Genomic DNA, 16,654 nt, shown 5'->3' on the forward strand with positions numbered 1-16,654 from the left:
ATTTACGCGCGTACGAATGAGCAAGAAAAGTGCAGGACAGGGAAGACTATTGAAAGGTGTTACGCAGGTCTAAGGTCGCGATGGTTGGCGTAAAATCCTAAGGGCGTAACGTATTCCTAGCAGTTTAAAGAGTTACCAGGGCAGTGGTGCGCGGTCCTTGCAGGGTTTCGGATGAGTGTTTATATGGGTCGTGTACTTATATTTTCACCGTCTGGATCTCAACCTGTATCCTTCAGTCACCACGATGTAGCGCAGGTAATCACACACCCCAAAAACGGCGCATTCAGATCCCCGGGATATTAGGTGTGTCTTCAGCTTTCGCTATCGTCATGGAAAATGAAACCTCCGCCGCGTCCTGATTCGTCGACCAATTCGGCACGCAAACACTCCATCTCCTTGCTCATCGAGTTGGGGCTAGCATTCTCCTGAAGGCGTTCGAAGTCGAGTAGTTTCACCCCTTCTTCCGTGACAAGAAAGTTATATCGGTTCACATCCCCATGTACGAGTCCCAGTTCGTGGAGTTTTCCCAGAGCGGTTTCGCAAATGCTCAGATCCTGGAAGGAAGCAGAGCGTCCCTCTATTTTCTCCAATAGAAAACCCACGATGCGTCCACTCTCATGGACATGGGCGAGGAAGCGCGGGGCCAGTCCAGAACCCTCAAGCAATTGATATGCTCTCGTTTCTTGTTCGATACGAGGCAGCTCCCATTCGAAACGGGCTATTTTAGCGATCGCTGTGGCTGGTGATAGGAGAGTGATTGGGAGGATCGAATGTGGGACGACGGCTTCGAAAACCATTGCCGTGAGCTGTTTGGTCTTCTCCAACTCTAGGCAATCAACCCTGGTATGATGCCATCCACACTTGACGCCGGCTAGTGTTCGGTTCAAGATGGAAGTTTTCAAGTCGCCGCTGGTTTTATCTCGCGAGATGTGCGCCACGGTCCATTCCTCGTCATAAGGAAGACGGGGTAACGACTGCAGGGGGGATGAAAGCATGTCTCTGTCAAAGGTTCCGGGAGAGATGACAAGATATTTGACTTGGCTTCCGATTCGCAGTCTGTATTCGCTTTCACATGAATCGTCATCGTCCACTTCCGTGGACAGAATGATCGGCTGCATTGGCGGGTTTGTAGCTTTATCGCTAGACATTGTCACCATTAGACCGCTTACTATAGGACTGTCGGCGGATATTATGTCTGAAGAAAAGTTAAACCTAGAAGAGATGCAGGGTTAGTACATGTATAATTCGAGAATCATTTTGCCGTCGCCATGCCTCCTTCTCTCTCTCTCTCTCTCTCTCCTTTCTTTTTCTCCTGCGGGGAGGAGCGGCGTTCGAATGTCAGGGTAGTTTTCTGGCTGCTGTGGAGAGGAGAGATTGCTGCTACAGCTGGTTTTCGAGGTGAAAAACTGTCGGCCGACATGCACGTCTTTTTACACAAAGAACAACCCATGTCAAAGAAGGATTGCAGGGGGATTCCGGGCTAAGACCCGGAGAATCTCTGCACCTTAGGGATAACCTGTCGCCGTTGTTATATTCATCATTTTGGCGTGTCGCAAGTTTTAGTAAATCCACTGTGATAGCTGCTGTGAGGGGCCATTGATTTCGCGTCATCTCCTGCGGCGGCTATTTAACGCCAAAACCTCAGTCTCGAGCCACACGCCCTGGCTTGGTCTCTGCCTCGATAGCGGACCTTTATGCAAGTCGCGCGCTCAATGCAGGCGGTATGAGCGCCAGGCTAGCCTGCCATGGTCTTCGCCGTGTGCCAATGACTCTTATCTTTTGTTGCCAACCCAACTTCTCCGAGAACAAAGACAGCCGAACCAATGGTCCGCTGAAAGTTGGCTTTGTGGAGTTGAGGGCATCTCGAATAACCGTTGCGCCTATGTGTATTTGGGACTGCGATGACTGACGATCTGCTGCAGGTCCGGACGGCAACCATCAACCCCAGCTCTAGACACCTTGCAGCCAACACCCAAGCTAGGACCCGAGGCATCCCGTGGCTAGACAGCTATAAATTGTGCCTCCTCGGAACATCATCTTAACAGTGATAGTGTCGCATTCAACCATTCAATCCCACTTTTCATTTCACCAGCAACAATCAAGCGTTCAGAATCGGCCACTCACTACCACCAACACCCAAGATCTCGATAGCGCAAGTGCAGCTTTGCTTTCAGCATAGCCGTCTGAATTGATTATTGGCAAATCTGTACAAGTCATTCAAATATCCAATATCGTAAGAGGACAGTTATCGCCCAAATCTTAACCTGGCCTAATTTGCGGTATCCTGCCAGTCAAGAAATGTGTACGTCAAAATTTATCAGATATACATGCGGCTGCAAGAAGGAGATGGAGTTCATCCAGTGCCCGGAGCGACAAGGAACCAACGTTAAATGTGATCCGATTACCAAAGGATTGGGCAAGGATTCGACCAACTGCTGTCCAAAGCACCTGGTCAAGCCAGACGCGCCAGTGAAATACGTGGACCAAAATGGGAAGATTGTGGAAGAGTAAGGCAGGGCTTGTGAACTGGGAGCTGCATTGAGACGATGGAAATTGTACGTTGGGAAGCCCGGGGAATTTGTTCGCTTTCTGGATGCCTTCTACTTGGACACTTTGTAGACAGCCTAGCTGCAATACATATGTCCTTACGAGTCTCTTTTGTTAAAGTAGCCTCCTCTCCGAGCAGCCTCCGGTAGCTTGGTTGGCCGGTGGCTACCTTCATCACTCGATCTCCACAAGAGCTATGCCTATTTACATCATCGAAAATATTCCAAAAAGCCGCCTTGCGCATATACTTTATCGCGAGCCTCGAATGCCCATTCCTCGCCTCTGGGACTGATAATACCGTTTTCGAGAGCGAGTTGACACTTGTGTGCTGTTGATGCTGCGGCGCGACAACACGTTGAGATTTAGGTAGGTACCTATGCAAGCGGTGGCACAACGATGTTATGCCCAGAAAAGTATACCTGGTACACAAAATTGGGCGACCCGCACCGCCTCAACGCACGGGTCTTTTGCTGGTAAGATAACGCTAATTAGCCACGATCCGGGTTGGAACCTACGGTAGCGCAGGGGAAAGCGGGAATCGGAGACTGACGGATACATGCTAGAGCAAGTCGGATGGTTGGTGCCGAGAACTGGCTTGTTTCGAAGGCGTCCGAGGGAGGGGGGAGAGAACACCTACTACTTATTTGCAGCATCAGCGGTCATCGTGTCCCGGCAGTCTGGTTCTTACCCACCATTTCGGCTTTGTTCTGACATTCTGTGCCTCCTCCCTCCCTTACCCTACGTACTCTTGCCCTTCCCGAGACCACCATTAGGGCCTTGGCACGCTATGACATTTTGGTTAGCGCACACATTCCAGTCAATCAGCTGAGTTGGTACCGCTCTTTTTGCTGCTTGGACTCTGCCGTTCTGCATCGTCGGCAACCTATCTTGCTGTCAATGTGTCAGTAAGTTAGCCGTTTACACTTCTTGTCGATCGTTATGCGTGCTTTGGTTTATAAGTCCTTGCATTAATTTTTTCCCTTAAAAAAAGAAATACTACAATAGATTCAACTTTTCGCAGTTCATGGGATATCAGCAATGATAGGTCACCGAATGGGGATTTGATTCCCGGACGGTGGTCATTCTCAGCGAAAAGACACAACTACCTAGGTATCCCTCTGTCGTCTCCAGGTCTTTTCTATCCGGGCTCACTAGGTCGGGCGGGGATGTGGGCACCTTAGGCAGGCAGTTATAGGTAGTTAGGTACAACTATGAGCCCTGAGAGGCCAGCATATCTCCCCATAAGAGCCCAACCCCAGCACAGGCCTTTCCTCACCCACCCGACTCACCAATAGTCATTATCTAGGTATAATTATCTAACCTCTGCGATGCCGTCTCCCTGCGAAGGGATCGCGTTTCCCCCTTCAATCCCGCCACCATGCTCGTGGAACCGATGCCTAAAACCCATGTCTCCTGCGCTTACGGCACCGTACGTCTCCTCCCTTAGCATACCTAGGTCGGAACCACCAAGTCAGTAGCCTAGTCGAGCCCCGAAGCTGGCCGCCGCCAGTACGTACATACATTCCTAAATCTTGTCTGCCTTGGCTGGCCGTCTACCGCGCGAGATCCGCGAAACCATCTACTTTAGCTATGACATTCCTGCGGCCTGTGTCAGCACATTTTATGGCACGACGACGAGGACAAACACCTCTGTCCTTGGCCGCGCGCGACCGAGTACCTATATACAACCAGGTGCACAATCCGAGATCACAAGGCAGCCACTGCAGCTAATGTTCTTGCTCCTAAACCAAGTGCTATGCTCCCGAGTGTGTTGGGGCATATTGGGTTGCTGGAATAACCTACATGCTAGGTAATTATTACAGGTATAATATTAAAACCCAAATGTCTTATTATGTAGGCCGGGTTAACAAATCAAGTCTTGAAGGCTAATATTTACCTAATTCCCTTTAATTATAGAGGATCTCATGTATGACAGCCGTAGTAATATTATCAACAACGATAATGTCACGTAGAGGTTGCTCCTCTTCGTTGCTCACCTCAGCAACAGGAGCTCCTATATATAGGCTCCTATTTCTCCCATCCCTTTAGTTAGTTCTTAGACAGAACGAGATCTTTTCTCCATTTGCTCCTTCCTTCGCTGCTCGTGAGATAGCTCCTCGCGTGTGTTCTCGCTTCCACACGTAGCTCTCCAGATCTACGTGACAAATAATAATAACGGACACCCATATACATAACGAGAGACTATCTGCCTGTGATAGATGAATTTGGCAACCTCGGGAAGTTGATCGCTTAAGAACATCAAATAACTAAGAACGGCAGTGTTCTGGCTTCCGTGGTATAAATGCCAACTTTGTCCACGGCCTCGGCATCCTTGCTACGCGCCAGGTGATCCAACGAGGGGCGTCGGGCTTAACAGTCGTAAAGTCATAGGTCATAAGAAGTTAGGCGATGACGAGCTTCATAAAGGCGGATGCATAGTATCTGCCAGGGCTGCTGCCTGTGTCAGTGGGGTCCACGAATGAAGGGCGTCTGGACACGTCCGAGACAATCGATTATACACATTGCAAAGGAAGCGTACCAGGCCATGCGTCCAGTCCCCCACACTAAGAACGAATGCTCAACATCAGTGAGTCTGGAAGACTTCGACTGCCTTGCTGCTGGCACAGAAGCACCTTGGGCTCTTGACAGAATGGTAGGGTCGACGAACCGGAAACCGGAAAACTCTTCAGGTGAGTGATAGTACTCGGCACTCGTGTTTATGGCGCCGGAGGGGGCACATGCCCACTCACCGACACCGACTTTCGTCCCATCGGAGAGCGAAAAGGGTTGAAGTGCACAGCGCCGAACACTCACTAGAGAATATACTGATAAGGGACAATGAAAATAAAAGTGGTGGTACTGGCCCAGAAAGCCGTTCACTTACTAGACTCTACTGGCGTAAGACGCGCGGACTCCTTGATAAAACTGTCTAGAAGCGGCAGACCTTGTCCTGTACGTTCGAACTCCTGATAAGATGTGTCCAGCTCGTACCGGAGCGGCTCGATATATTCGGGGTGAAGGCAGAGGTCGTGGATCACGTAAACGATAGTCTAACAGTCCCAGATGTATTAGTAGACACCACGGGGCATTGGGCTAGCTACACACGACGGGGCCGTAGGTAAGACTTACTGTCGTCAATATGTGAACTGAACCAAACCAGATCGCCATCAATTCGTAGATGACCCGTTCCGCTGACCAAGGGTTCTGCTTCGGTGCTGTCTCCATAATCCATTGGATGCAATCGGCCTGCGGTTGCTCGTCGAAGGAAGGTCAGCCGCTATCGACAAAATGGCCATAGATTTAGGGGCGCTCACACGTTCGGGGGCTGTACGCCCTAAGTTCCTATCGTCCCTCTCTTTGACCCTCTGTTCAGTCATGGGGATCAAGCTTTCAAAGAATGTCTTGTGGGAGTTGAGAAAGTAGCCTAGCAGCCCCCCGACAAATGGAGCAAATGGCTTTGGGAATAGTTTCACGATTTCCGCGTTGAGTAGGGTTTCTTCGACATATCCCAGGGCGGAGGCCGTAAAACTTTCACTCTTGACTACACCGTCCCAGTCAGACATGTAGCCTCTAAAACCCTTACACCGTTCCGGGTAGCAGGAATGGGCGTACTTAATTCCTCGCCGAACAGCGACCGTCCGTTCAATAGCACTACCAGGTTCATCATCATCGGGTACACAGGAGCGAGTGTGGTTCCTTATCCCCGGAGGCTGAGTTAGTACAGATGCCTCTAAATTTCTCGAGGCGGTAAAGTATTGTGGGCAGCTAACCATCGATAGTTTCTTGTTTGGATAGCAACTCGGCCCAGCACGTTCGAGTCAGCACACCAAGGTCTGGGAGAAGCTGGGGTATATTGTTGGTTAGAAGAGTACGTAGCGTGCGGACGAAACCCACGCCCTCGACGCCACGTCGGTCAAACCAGTTGAATCCGTTCATCGTATAGACTGGCTGAAGCATCTGCGCAGCCAATTGTAAGAAACACGGATGAAACACCACGAAACGAGGTGCGGAAAATGCTCACATGTTTCGCTGCACCATTCAGTGAGAGCACGGCGTCAGGGGCATTGTCCAGTTCTTTAATATGCTCTCGTGAAGATACAAAGACCATGCGTACGTCCGGGGCGTAAATCTCGAAAGGCTGTCCACGAGACTGATATGTTTTTGATTTATGAGTAATGATACCCTAAAGAGAATGGGAGAGAGGCAGGAGCAGATAGGAACAGTTTTTTTACTTTCTGGTATTCACAATGAACAATGCTAGGCCCGTTAAAGAGGTAGGCCCAGGCACGAATGCGTTTCTTAATGAATCGAAATATCGCAAAAACGTGTGCCTAGTAAACACACGCAGAACGTCAATGTTTCTATATCGATATCGGAGCCCAATATCATGAGACACTTACAGGTTTTCGAATCGCCCATAGCATAGAGCCTAAAAGGAGTATGTAGAAAACAAGAAAGAGGCTCTGCGGCTGGGCCGGTTGTTCCATGGCGTATGAGAGCCACGGTAAGTACAAGATTTCCGCCATCACGGTGCCGACAAGCTCAACGATTACTTTCTGAGTTTCGTATTGCTGATGCTTTGAACTCACGGAAGAAGTTTGCGTGTTGTAGCCTCCAAGAATCATGAATGTGACAAGCGAGACGACGCAATATCAAGTGTTATTCCTTCAGCGGCAAAATTTGGGAACATCGAGGAGAGAGGGGTCTTCGACGATTAAACCAGTCCATTCTCTCTAGCGCCAAGTCGGCGTTGGAACTCCTTATCCCAATCTCTTGACAGAACCAATTTGCCAAATCAGGACTCTGCTCGCAAACTGAGAAAACGCAGCTCGTATAATCTCCATACACAGAGAGAGAGTAGGTCATACAGAATCCTCCGGGGACACACCTGACGGTCATGTAGTGATGGAAGCAGTACTTAATAGTTATTAAAGGCGTATTCACGCCTCACGCCGGCGTAACCTCAATCGTCGTTTCGGGCCGGCCTCCGTAACATCGCTGGCCTTTTTCTTCCTGTCCGCACGCCTCGAAGGCCTAGATGAACCTTGAGACACATCACCACAGTCCTGTGCTACGTCGCTTAAATAGCGGTCTGTACATATTAGAAGACCTACGAGCCTTGGAGGGTGCCATAGAACTGTAAAGAAGCAGTTACAAAAGGCGAAGGCATCTCCCACGGATACATAACATCTGTAATGTGATACGGCATAACTCTAATCAAGTTCAATATAGAAGCATTAATGTAGGCTGCCGTCAGCAGGCTTATGGTAAAGAAGAGAGTGTCCGTTTTCCCTTTTGGGGGTAATGCGTGCCGATTCCAACACTGTCAGTCCTACATCCGTACCTATTCAGCTCGGCGGCCTGGCGCACATACATACATATCTGCTTGCCATCATCCTTTCAGGGCAGGTACTTTTTTCTTTGAGTGAAGCCGCCGAAGCCGCCCCGTATTACTCGAGGCTGCACTACACCTCGTAAAAGCTTCTCTCTGTGTCCACTGTCGCGTCACACAACCAGTAAGAGAACCAGCGTCAAGTTGGTCGCCGAATCTTAGATGGCCCAGTAGCCCCCAATAGTCCTGCAAGTTGGTGCCCGGAGTCGCTAATCTCTGGGGTGCAAACTGTTGCGGTTGGTGCTTGAACAAACACCTGGAATACGGCCTGTTGCCTGCTCGATCCTTTTTTTTTTCCACGCGCCAACAAGACTTGGTGGCGCTCTGTGCTGATCTTCATGTGTAGCCAACCCGCAAGTCAGATCGGTAGTTATTGGTCAGCTAGAATAGTTGCTATTGTCCTGGCCGTACAAGACCCCTCTTTGAATACGTCGTAATAGAGCTGTATTCGCCGTTCTACTTATGCTTAAAAGCCCCTTAAAACTGCACATCAAGAGGCGTCTTGGCACGCTCCCATCATGCAGGTCTTTGCTACAATCGAACAGTGGCGGAGAAATACAGGTGGGCGGGAGGGTGTCCTCTCAATTCACTCCATGCTCGGGTTCCGCGCCCACGGAGCCCCAGACCGCCCGCTCAACCAGCCACTCCATTTTCCCGGTCTCGTGCTCCAATTTGGCGAACATGTAGCTCTCGAAGTAGGTATCCGCGCCGTCGATCTTGATCGTCCCCGTCATGCGCGCCGCGAGCTGGTCGCCGTCGCGCAGGAACTCGTGTCTGGCGTAGGGCGAGGCGACTCGACGTTAGCTTCCCGTCTCTAGTATCTGCAAACACGCGCGCGCCGCGAGCGGGGGAAGGCAAGTAATAGAGAGAGATGCGCTCACATGACCGGCTTATACTCGGTAGTCTTGCCGCGCCACTCAGCAATTTCCTCAACGTATCTGTCGTAGGATATGCGCTGGTTGTTCATGAGATGGTAGAACCCGGGCGTCGAGATCTTCTTGGCGTACTGGTGGGAGTCTTCGGGTCGGCCGCTCAGGCTCTCCTCCATGGCGCGTTGAAAGCCTTCGCGCGTTGAAGTGTATTCAGACATGGCTGGCTCCGCAGATAGGTCGGAGCAGAGGCGTTGGTAGAGAGAGAATACGAGTCTATAAGGGCTTCCGCTACCTTTGCGAGGGAAAAGAGAACAAAGAAGTCTGCGTAAGAGGAAGAGCAAGGGTGACCGTTTCCAACTTATACCTAACTACCTTTGTACGGAAATATGCTGACGTAATCACTGTATAGGGGCACGGCAGGGTGAAATCTTTTGTGTGCCGATATCGACTCGTGCAAAGACAATTGTTTGCCCTTGATGATAGATTGGGGGCTGTAGATTGGGTTGTGTGTGAGCAATCCCTTCTGGATCCCTGATCCAACTTGCAGAGCGGGATCCAAGGCAAGGGGAGCCAAGGCTCCCGTGTCACCTTGACTGCAGGAGTATTAGAGCCTACCGCCGGTGGAACCAAGGGGAATGGAAACCTGTTAGGTGAGGTGAGGTGTAGTACGGCTAATCAGCCACAGTCTCAATAGGTCGGAGAGATTAGGAGTCCCTGTCGCGTCCATGTAAGCTCCTTAATGAGGAGAATCTTGTATTAACCCTCCATCCTTGACTACATCCAACCAACATTGCATAAGGAGGGCTTCTTTATCACAGGTCACAAACACATCGCTACTAACCCCTGTGTTGGGGGACTGTGCGTCTTGGGAGGATACGAGAGTTATATTTATTATTACCTAGTAGTTTCTTCGTCTCTAGATTCCTAAAGAGCCCTTTTCCCCGACCTTCGTCGTCTTCTTCGAAATCTATCTCGCCATGGACTCGGCCATCGACCTCTGCCAAGTACCCGCATCACCTGCGCCGAACGGGTCTTACAGCAATTTCGATAACCCCGTCTCCTTAGCGCCGGCCATAATAGCAGTTACAGCTATTACGGTGACATGGGGGTTGGCCTTCACCGGGATTCGATTTTACATAAACATCCGGAAGTTAGGCTGGGCCGACTATGAGTTGACGCGTAATATATGCTGAATCGGATCGCCAAAACTGGCAAGAATAGGAGGCTTACCATTCCTGCATGCGACGGCGTACCTAGACTTCAACCTGATTGCCCTTCTATGCTCCATAGCCATCTTGGGCATCCTGGCCACTCGTGAGTCCAGCCCGAGTCTGAGGGAGGCCGCTTATGACTGATGGATATCTTCTCTTACGCAGAGCTCAAAGTGGCTCGTCATATCTGGGACATCCCTGCATGCAGTTTTGACGGCGAATATGCGGGGGTGGTGAGATAATCCTTGCGTATCGCGATGGAATAATTCCTGTACTTTTCAACCTCATTACTGGACTAACTAGGTATGCACTCAGGGCATCTATATTTCGGCAGTGCTCCTCCAAGCGGGCTGCTTTTTCGCTAAGGCCTCAATCTTCCTTCTCTTTCGCGAGCTCTTTGCGATTCAACATTCAATGCGTGTCGCCGTTTGGATTGGTCTGGCATTCGACTTCTTGCTGTACTCGTCAGGTATCGCCGTTGCCACGTATTACGAGACACCCCGAGCTGGTGAGACGTGGGAGGACACATTAGACGGCCGCAGTCTCATTCCGCTCTCATGGTGGCAGGCTCAGTCGGCCCTTAGCACAGTTCTGGACCTGTATATCTTTATCCTTCCGCTGCCTATTATAGCGAAGCTCGCGTTGCCTCCCCGGCGGCAGATACCAGTCGTTGCCGTGTTCTCGTTGGCTCTCATGTTGGTCTCCGAATAAGCTGTCTTAGGTCTTGTCGACTAATTTACTCACAACAGGGGTATTGGAGCCAGTATTGCTTCGCTGGTCGAGAGAATCGAGATCACACACAGCAACGACACAACTTGGATTTCCTCCATCCTTTTTCTCTGTAGGTATGTACGTCGACTAAGGGTTCCGTTCCATGAATATCTCCTTCCTCGTCGATTCCACGCCATGAATTGACAGCAAGCCTAAGTGTCACCGAGCTCAACGTGGCTATTATCGTGAGCTCCGCGCCTGCCTTCTTCAGCTTTTCTCGCTCACACTTGGTCAACCTACCCAGCGTTAAACTATTACTCTCGAATTTCTCCTTCTCGAGGAAGACGGAGTCTTACGAATCGTACCACTTGGAGGTCACAGCAGGCGGACAAGGATACAGCTATAACAATGGGGCCAGTGTCAGGCTGGACACTACCGGCGTAGGAGACAAAGTTGTGCAGGGACAGAGCCACCGGTATCATGAGCTCGGTGATACATGGACGCCCGGGCGTGGGGCATCTTGAAGTAGGGTTTAATAGATAGTGGCACTTCTCATCTCCATAGGCGGTACAAACGCTGAAGGCCGAGCTTGTGAAGATTGCCTATTACATAGCAATCGTTAATAGGAATATAGGCCTATCGGTTATTACTTATTATCTTCTTGTGGATCCCCGCAACGCTATTCACTGCTCTGTCGACTGCCAAAGGCACCATAGGAGATAAGCCAATATTCACTGTATAAGGAGCCCATATTCACTTTAAAAGGAGCCGTATGTAAGCTCGTCCGTCAATCGGCAGTTCTAGTCCCGAGTTATCCCCTAAATAGATTAGGCCTAGGTTTAGCATCCTAAAGATTCCCATAGCAGTTAATCACATACTGGTATCGTGGGATAATTCGTCGGCTTTATCCCCTTCGGTGCCATATAGCCGACCATCCCTGTTGGTGGCAGGCCGTGAGCACTTGCAGCCTTGTATCCTCTTCCTAGTGAGTCACACGAGGATACATGCATCTAGATCAACCTTCTGTTTTGTAATTTCTCTAATTTCACGACTTATCCTAATTCCCAACGAGATTAATAACCAACAGCGAGCTCGAATCCAGGTGTAGGATGCAACGGTATAGAACGAGTCTGCCCAACATGCATGATCTGTAACCTGAATGCCCCAACAACTCTGCAGACCTCGAATATGCACGGTAGCCCTCTAGAAACAATATCAAGGACATCAACCGATAATGAATAACTAATTAATTGATTGGATTTCTCTTTTTCCCCTTTCCTGTATATGTGGATCGGTCTTCTTATCTCGATCCAAGGGACTAAATAATCACAAAGTGATATCTTGCGATAAAATATACTAAGTCTGGAAAGTAATGCCTGCCATGTTCGCCAAATGAACCGGACTTGTAAAAAGAATAACTTTACACCTCGACGAATAAGGCATCTTCTAGTTTTACAGTTCCTATTTGTTGCCTGGCGATAATCTCGGATCTATTAATCGCTTTTACTACCGAGAGGCACGGTGAAACTCTGAAATGAACTTTGTAGTCTCGGTAGGAATCAACCGGCCCTGGGTGTTGCTCATGAGTATCTCTCATAGTAAACAGAGTAGGCTAAGCCATGTAACTTTCGAGGTGCCAAATAGGACTTCTTACCGCTCTCAAACTCAGCGTAACCTCACGCCAAGCCCCCATCCCTAATAAGAAGAATGTCTATAAATTTTAATGTTTTCACGTAGGCATACGCCTCCTTTCACTTAAGCTAAAATGGGCTATATATAGCTCCCAGAGCTCGAGCTCTCTTAGCTCTTTCATAGCTTCAATCTACAGTCTCCTTTAACTAATATCTTGTATCCCGTAATATCTCTTTTGCTCTTCTACGTGTGCGCGCAACCTGCGCACCTATCCGTAGCTCACCAAACGTTACGTGATAAATATTCACTTGAAATTATCGATATTGCTACTTTGGATGGGGTCTGGTATATTAAGCGCCTCCAAACTGTGTAGATAGAGAAGGTTTACGAAAGTGCCCATGATAGTTAAGGTCCGGAAAGACAAGGTCATGTTGGGCCACCATCCCTTTGTGAATTAATACCTACCTTTAGGAAACCAATCTTTTGGCTCTAGATGTCTCGATGCTGGAGCAGCGCCTCTCGCATCTCGTACATCTAGCTCCAGTTGAAGCACCAAAGCCAATGTCAGATGGAGGGTAACTACCCGCAGGCGCGACGTGCCGGCTTTTTCACGAGGTTTCTCGAATATGCCAAGCTAGAGAGAGCGTCATAAACACGAACGATCACCTATCCCAACTCTAGATAAAGTTATCCTGGGGTCCTAAATCTCGATGTGAAGGTGATTGTTAAAAACACAAAGCAACCTTTCCATAGGGAATGTAATGTAGCAGACGGCCCTCTTTTATTACCTCTAGCTGGGTTTTTCCTGGCTATTATTCCGTGCGTGACGTCCTTCTGTAATATGGTATACGAGATCCTCGGAGTTAAATCATGTCTGCAGAGCAGTACTAGTAACGATGACACAGAGGGTTATTGAATAGCTCCTGGCTTTTACTATGCCTCATACTCTCGTACCACTCCACTATAGTACGAACGTGTCAATATTATCAAAGTCTTGCTGACCCCGAGGGAGGACTCCAACCAACACAGTAACAAAAAGGCCAACCCAGGAACCGAGAGTCCACTGCTCCTAGAAGCCCAGAATAGAAGACACATAGACATGTTTCAGGGCCGCCCATCCGGTGAACACGACGTGGAAGAGCCCGATGGCCCGTAAAATGCGCGAGTGCACCCTTCCCCCAGTCAAGTCATGCAAAGAAGCTACGGTTCACAACGTTCGGGAGAACAAGTTCAAATTGACTATGACGTCCGTATACGGCGTCCGTAAGCAGTGGTGAGATGTGTCTGCCCCAGCTCACTTGGGCGGCAGAATCCACCGAAGCACTCGAATCCGTATACGATATAAAATTTATTAACAGGCACCCCCCACTCCCCTCCTCAGAAGACCAACATTTACCAGTGCACGACTCGGCTTTTGAGTGCGGCACGCGCCAGTCCCGCCGCCTCGGAGACGAGAAAATGGGGCGTGAAAGGCCCCGAGTCATCCACCACGCTGCTCCAGATCGAAGTCTTCGATCTAATACTGATGGTCTCCGCATACCATACGGCACATGTTATCCACTGTTTACTGGCAGGGTACTCATCGTCGTAGCGGCCGAGTATGGGATTACCTGTGCGGCTCGGCTACAAGTATGTTGCAGGCCGTTAGCAACCGTGGGGTGCGAGGAGAGGCCTCTTAGTCGAGTCGTTTCAAATAGAGTGGTTGATTTTCCTTCGTTGAAATGATGACACCCCCAATCTCGCCCCTCTCCGTGCCTCTCCCTGACGCCTTACTGGAACCGCTTATGACGTGGCGTCGTCGGCGCCGCAGCCGAGGGGAGCAATTACAACGCCGTATAGCTCACTATATGACTCGTGTAAGATGGGAGTGAGATGCACAAAGTGCGATAGTGGCGCATGCCTATGCGTAGACTTCAGGCCTTCGAACGGCCAGGCAGATTGTGGTCTAAGCGGGTAAACTCTACTGCCTCTTCAAGCTTCGTCGAGACTTAGAAGGTATCCCTGACGAAGGCTGTAAATAGAGCCACGGTATGATCGCCTTGCTTGGCGGAGAAGTCCTATTGGGGGCGCATCAACAACTCAGGTTTTGGCCGCGAAGCAGCCCCATTTTCCGCCGCAACGGTCGATGTTAGCAACTCCATGGCCAAGCTCGGATACCGCTTTGTTGACATCCATCAAGAGCAACCCCCACGATCGAATTTAAGGCATGTCTTCGCCGAGCTAAACTGCTGTAGATTTATATGATGCCTTGTTTTGATGTCCTTTCTCTACTGTGCTTGATCTCTTTTCTTAATTAGTGCATCATTCTTGTCTTCGGTCTCGTATATCTTAGAGAAGCTCGCCAGAGAGCCGAGAAGAAGGTTCCCGCAGGGCCGTAAACGAACATCCAGTCTCCGTCATCGGTCGTATTATAATGTTTAGTTGCACTCGTCCGAGCCCTTCGGCTAGGCCAACTCCCCGTCAGCACCATAGCAGAGATTATGTATATTACATGATCTCGATTCTTCGGTCGACTCGCACAGCTCGCAAGGGAATGCCGACTCCCGGTTCATATGGCGTCTCGAGCCCTTGATCGGCGTGAGATATCTCCACGTCAATACGAGACGCCTCTACATTGGTCCAAACAAGTACCGAGTCATCGAGGTTCACCCACTTGTCACGTCGGATCTTGTCTAGGGTGGCGGGGGGGTTGGCAGACGAGAACATGCGCGGGGTCCGGTGCCTATAAGGGGAATAGGCCCCCGGAGGGTTGTCTGTGGCGTCGGCGTCGGTTCCTTGCACGCGTGTCACCCATGAGCATAGCGCCCGAACGAGGTGCCTATTGGTGGAAAACAGGTTTTTGTAGAGCGGACCGCAGCAGCAGATAACGCTCGTCGCCATCTGGACCTCGTCGAAGATAGCCTGCCGGAAGTCGTGATCTGTTCAGCGTGCGAAAGTCAGCCGAACTCCCAAGTGGGATGGTTTGGGCCCGGCGCGACCTACTGACGGCATTCTGAGCCAGGCCAAGCTTCACGAAGCCTATTGCGCCCGACCTGGTAGATAATGAGATTTGTTAGTTACCGGGGGGGTGGAAAGCTGATCAGTAGAGTAATAAATGAAACGCGCGCCGTCACGGTTGAAAAGGGTCCAATACGGTGAGCGCCACTTACAAACCTCCGAGTAGGAAGAGGAGAGCTAGTTTGAACTTAGCATTGGCCCCAAGCCGAAGAGACTTCAACATCCAGACGGCCTGTCCAGCCATCACAAAGTCTATTAATGAGTTTAAAGGATTGGCGATGCTGAAGAAGATGGTGTTATTGAAACAGGTCCCACCACTCTCGATATCCCAACTTTTTGATACGGGCCTGCATGTGTTGAAGTACGTGACGTAGGCGCCAATCCCCAGTGCAATCTGCAGGCCGGTAACGATCCAGATGCCCACGACGAACCGGTGACTGACGGAAAAGAGGCGGTGGTATAGTGCTAGCAGGCTCAGCTTTGTGAAAGTTTGCTGAGGCCAGAAAAAGCTCATATTGATCCATATCACCTAAGCAGTGGCCGTCAACTAAGTATCGTTTCGTAGATCCTCTTGATTAGAGCTTACTTTGAGGAACCCCACCGCCTCCGGGTCTCGTCCCTTCAGTGCCTCCAAGAACATTGGCGTTGTCCTGTTCCCGAGTTTGACCACAACTACCATGGGTCCGGCATAATGTCAGCAGTCGTGCCACTAGGCCGCCCTCGTCCCGCACATTCTTGCTCACCATAAGTAAGCCCCACAGCGAGGGGGAGAAAGGTTAGCAGAGCCGCAAGCGCGAACCAGTCTTCAAATCCAGATCTCCGGCCGGAGCGTCGGGTGGCGACGAAGCGCAAAATAGTTGCCAATATACATATGGGGATGGATATGACGCACATGGAGAACGCCGCCTTCTGCTGGGAATCTCCGAGGACGACCATTGCTACTGGTCAGCGGAAGAGGAAAGAATGGGAGACTACTGTACGAAGATGGTCCTGTCGAAGAAGCTAGAGACAATCCGTTAAGCGAAACGATGGACCACGTTGACAGTGGGTTCCGTTCCAAGAGCCCCTATATGAGTCGTCACTCTAACCCGGCCCTTGATAAACGCGCCCATTCTCTCTCCCAAAGCTCTCTCGCCCGTATCACGCAAACATAAGTAAGCAGCCCCCCAGTGCAATCCTTTAGCTGTTGTGCCCTGATAATGGGATACACAGCCCCAGATTCTGAACCCCTTTCCCGGAGGGGTGGAGGGCCGAGGACGAGGATTGGTCGAGAGTGGAACAGGGTGACGCAC

At 50.2% G+C, this 16,654-nt stretch overlaps 5 protein-coding genes across 5 annotated transcripts; 1 reads left to right on the top strand and 4 right to left on the bottom strand.

Moving 5' to 3' along the window:
- Positions 1-152: 152 nt before the first annotated feature.
- On the bottom strand, positions 153-1,633 carry GGS23DRAFT_544649 (alpha-galactosidase A). Its single transcript, XM_051514926.1, has 2 exons — positions 1,273-1,633; positions 153-1,212 (listed from the first exon to the last, which is right to left on the bottom strand). Exon 2 carries the CDS (start codon positions 1,155-1,157, stop codon positions 312-314), a length of 846 nt encoding a protein of 281 aa, XP_051376955.1. The 5' UTR covers positions 1,158-1,212; positions 1,273-1,633; the 3' UTR covers positions 153-311.
- Positions 1,634-4,949: 3,316 nt separating this feature from the next.
- On the bottom strand, positions 4,950-7,158 carry GGS23DRAFT_608853 (cytochrome P450; the record flags this gene model as incomplete). Its single annotated transcript, XM_051520236.1, has 10 exons — positions 6,948-7,158; positions 6,780-6,845; positions 6,569-6,697; positions 6,318-6,504; positions 6,160-6,243; positions 5,862-6,088; positions 5,677-5,793; positions 5,432-5,597; positions 5,087-5,360; positions 4,950-4,998 (listed from the first exon to the last, which is right to left on the bottom strand). Exons 1-10 carry the CDS (start codon positions 7,071-7,073, stop codon positions 4,950-4,952), a joined length of 1,425 nt encoding a protein of 474 aa, XP_051376956.1. The 5' UTR covers positions 7,074-7,158.
- A 1,117-nt stretch (positions 7,159-8,275) lies between these two features.
- GGS23DRAFT_19481 (uncharacterized protein) lies at positions 8,276-9,056 on the bottom strand. Its single transcript, XM_051511741.1, has 2 exons — positions 8,821-9,056; positions 8,276-8,713 (listed from the first exon to the last, which is right to left on the bottom strand). The coding sequence occupies exons 1-2, from the start codon at positions 9,027-9,029 to the stop codon at positions 8,521-8,523; spliced, it is 402 nt and encodes a 133-aa protein (XP_051376957.1). The 5' UTR covers positions 9,030-9,056; the 3' UTR covers positions 8,276-8,520.
- A 1,199-nt stretch (positions 9,057-10,255) lies between these two features.
- Positions 10,256-11,382, top strand: GGS23DRAFT_544657 (uncharacterized protein). The gene is made up of 3 exons (XM_051514927.1): positions 10,256-10,717; positions 10,772-10,867; positions 10,951-11,382. Exons 1-3 carry the CDS (start codon positions 10,437-10,439, stop codon positions 11,255-11,257), a joined length of 684 nt encoding a protein of 227 aa, XP_051376958.1. The 5' UTR covers positions 10,256-10,436; the 3' UTR covers positions 11,258-11,382.
- Positions 11,383-14,676: 3,294 nt separating this feature from the next.
- GGS23DRAFT_608860 (uncharacterized protein) lies at positions 14,677-16,389 on the bottom strand. The gene is made up of 5 exons (XM_051520237.1): positions 16,106-16,389; positions 15,949-16,034; positions 15,515-15,891; positions 15,348-15,397; positions 14,677-15,283 (listed from the first exon to the last, which is right to left on the bottom strand). Exons 1-5 carry the CDS (start codon positions 16,296-16,298, stop codon positions 14,853-14,855), a joined length of 1,137 nt encoding a protein of 378 aa, XP_051376959.1. The 5' UTR covers positions 16,299-16,389; the 3' UTR covers positions 14,677-14,852.
- Between the last annotated feature and the right edge of the window lie 265 nt (positions 16,390-16,654).

This window comes from Durotheca rogersii, assembly GCF_024521655.1.
Source record: "Durotheca rogersii strain YMJ 92031201 chromosome Unknown GGS23scaffold_1, whole genome shotgun sequence".
In the NCBI taxonomy this organism is placed as follows: domain Eukaryota; kingdom Fungi; phylum Ascomycota; class Sordariomycetes; order Xylariales; family Xylariaceae; genus Durotheca; species Durotheca rogersii.

What these genes read in the sequence shown, in the direction of transcription:
- GGS23DRAFT_544657 (XM_051514927.1), top strand. Translation starts at nt 10,437, where the DNA reads ATGCGTGTCGCCGTTTGGATTGGTCTGGCATTCGACTTCTTGCTGTAC. An exon ending in GTGTTCTCGTTGGCTCTCAT is followed by an intron (nt 10,718 to 10,771) that starts GTTGGTCTCCGA and finishes TACTCACAACAG; the next exon opens with GGGTATTGGAGCCAGTATTG. An exon ending in TCCATCCTTTTTCTCTGTAG is followed by an intron (nt 10,868 to 10,950) that starts GTATGTACGTCG and finishes AGCAAGCCTAAG; the next exon opens with TGTCACCGAGCTCAACGTGG.
- GGS23DRAFT_544649 (XM_051514926.1), bottom strand. Translation starts at nt 1,157, where the DNA reads ATGGTGACAATGTCTAGCGATAAAGCTACAAACCCGCCAATGCAGCCG.
- GGS23DRAFT_608860 (XM_051520237.1), bottom strand. Translation starts at nt 16,298, where the DNA reads ATGGTCGTCCTCGGAGATTCCCAGCAGAAGGCGGCGTTCTCCATGTGC. An exon ending in CTCTTCCTACTCGGAGGTTT is followed by an intron (nt 15,398 to 15,514) that starts GTAAGTGGCGCT and finishes ATTATCTACCAG; the next exon opens with GTCGGGCGCAATAGGCTTCG. An exon ending in CCTGGCTCAGAATGCCGTCA is followed by an intron (nt 15,284 to 15,347) that starts GTAGGTCGCGCC and finishes CACGCTGAACAG; the next exon opens with ATCACGACTTCCGGCAGGCT.
- GGS23DRAFT_19481 (XM_051511741.1), bottom strand. Translation starts at nt 9,029, where the DNA reads ATGTCTGAATACACTTCAACGCGCGAAGGCTTTCAACGCGCCATGGAG. An exon ending in ACCGAGTATAAGCCGGTCAT is followed by an intron (nt 8,714 to 8,820) that starts GTGAGCGCATCT and finishes GCCCTACGCCAG; the next exon opens with ACACGAGTTCCTGCGCGACG.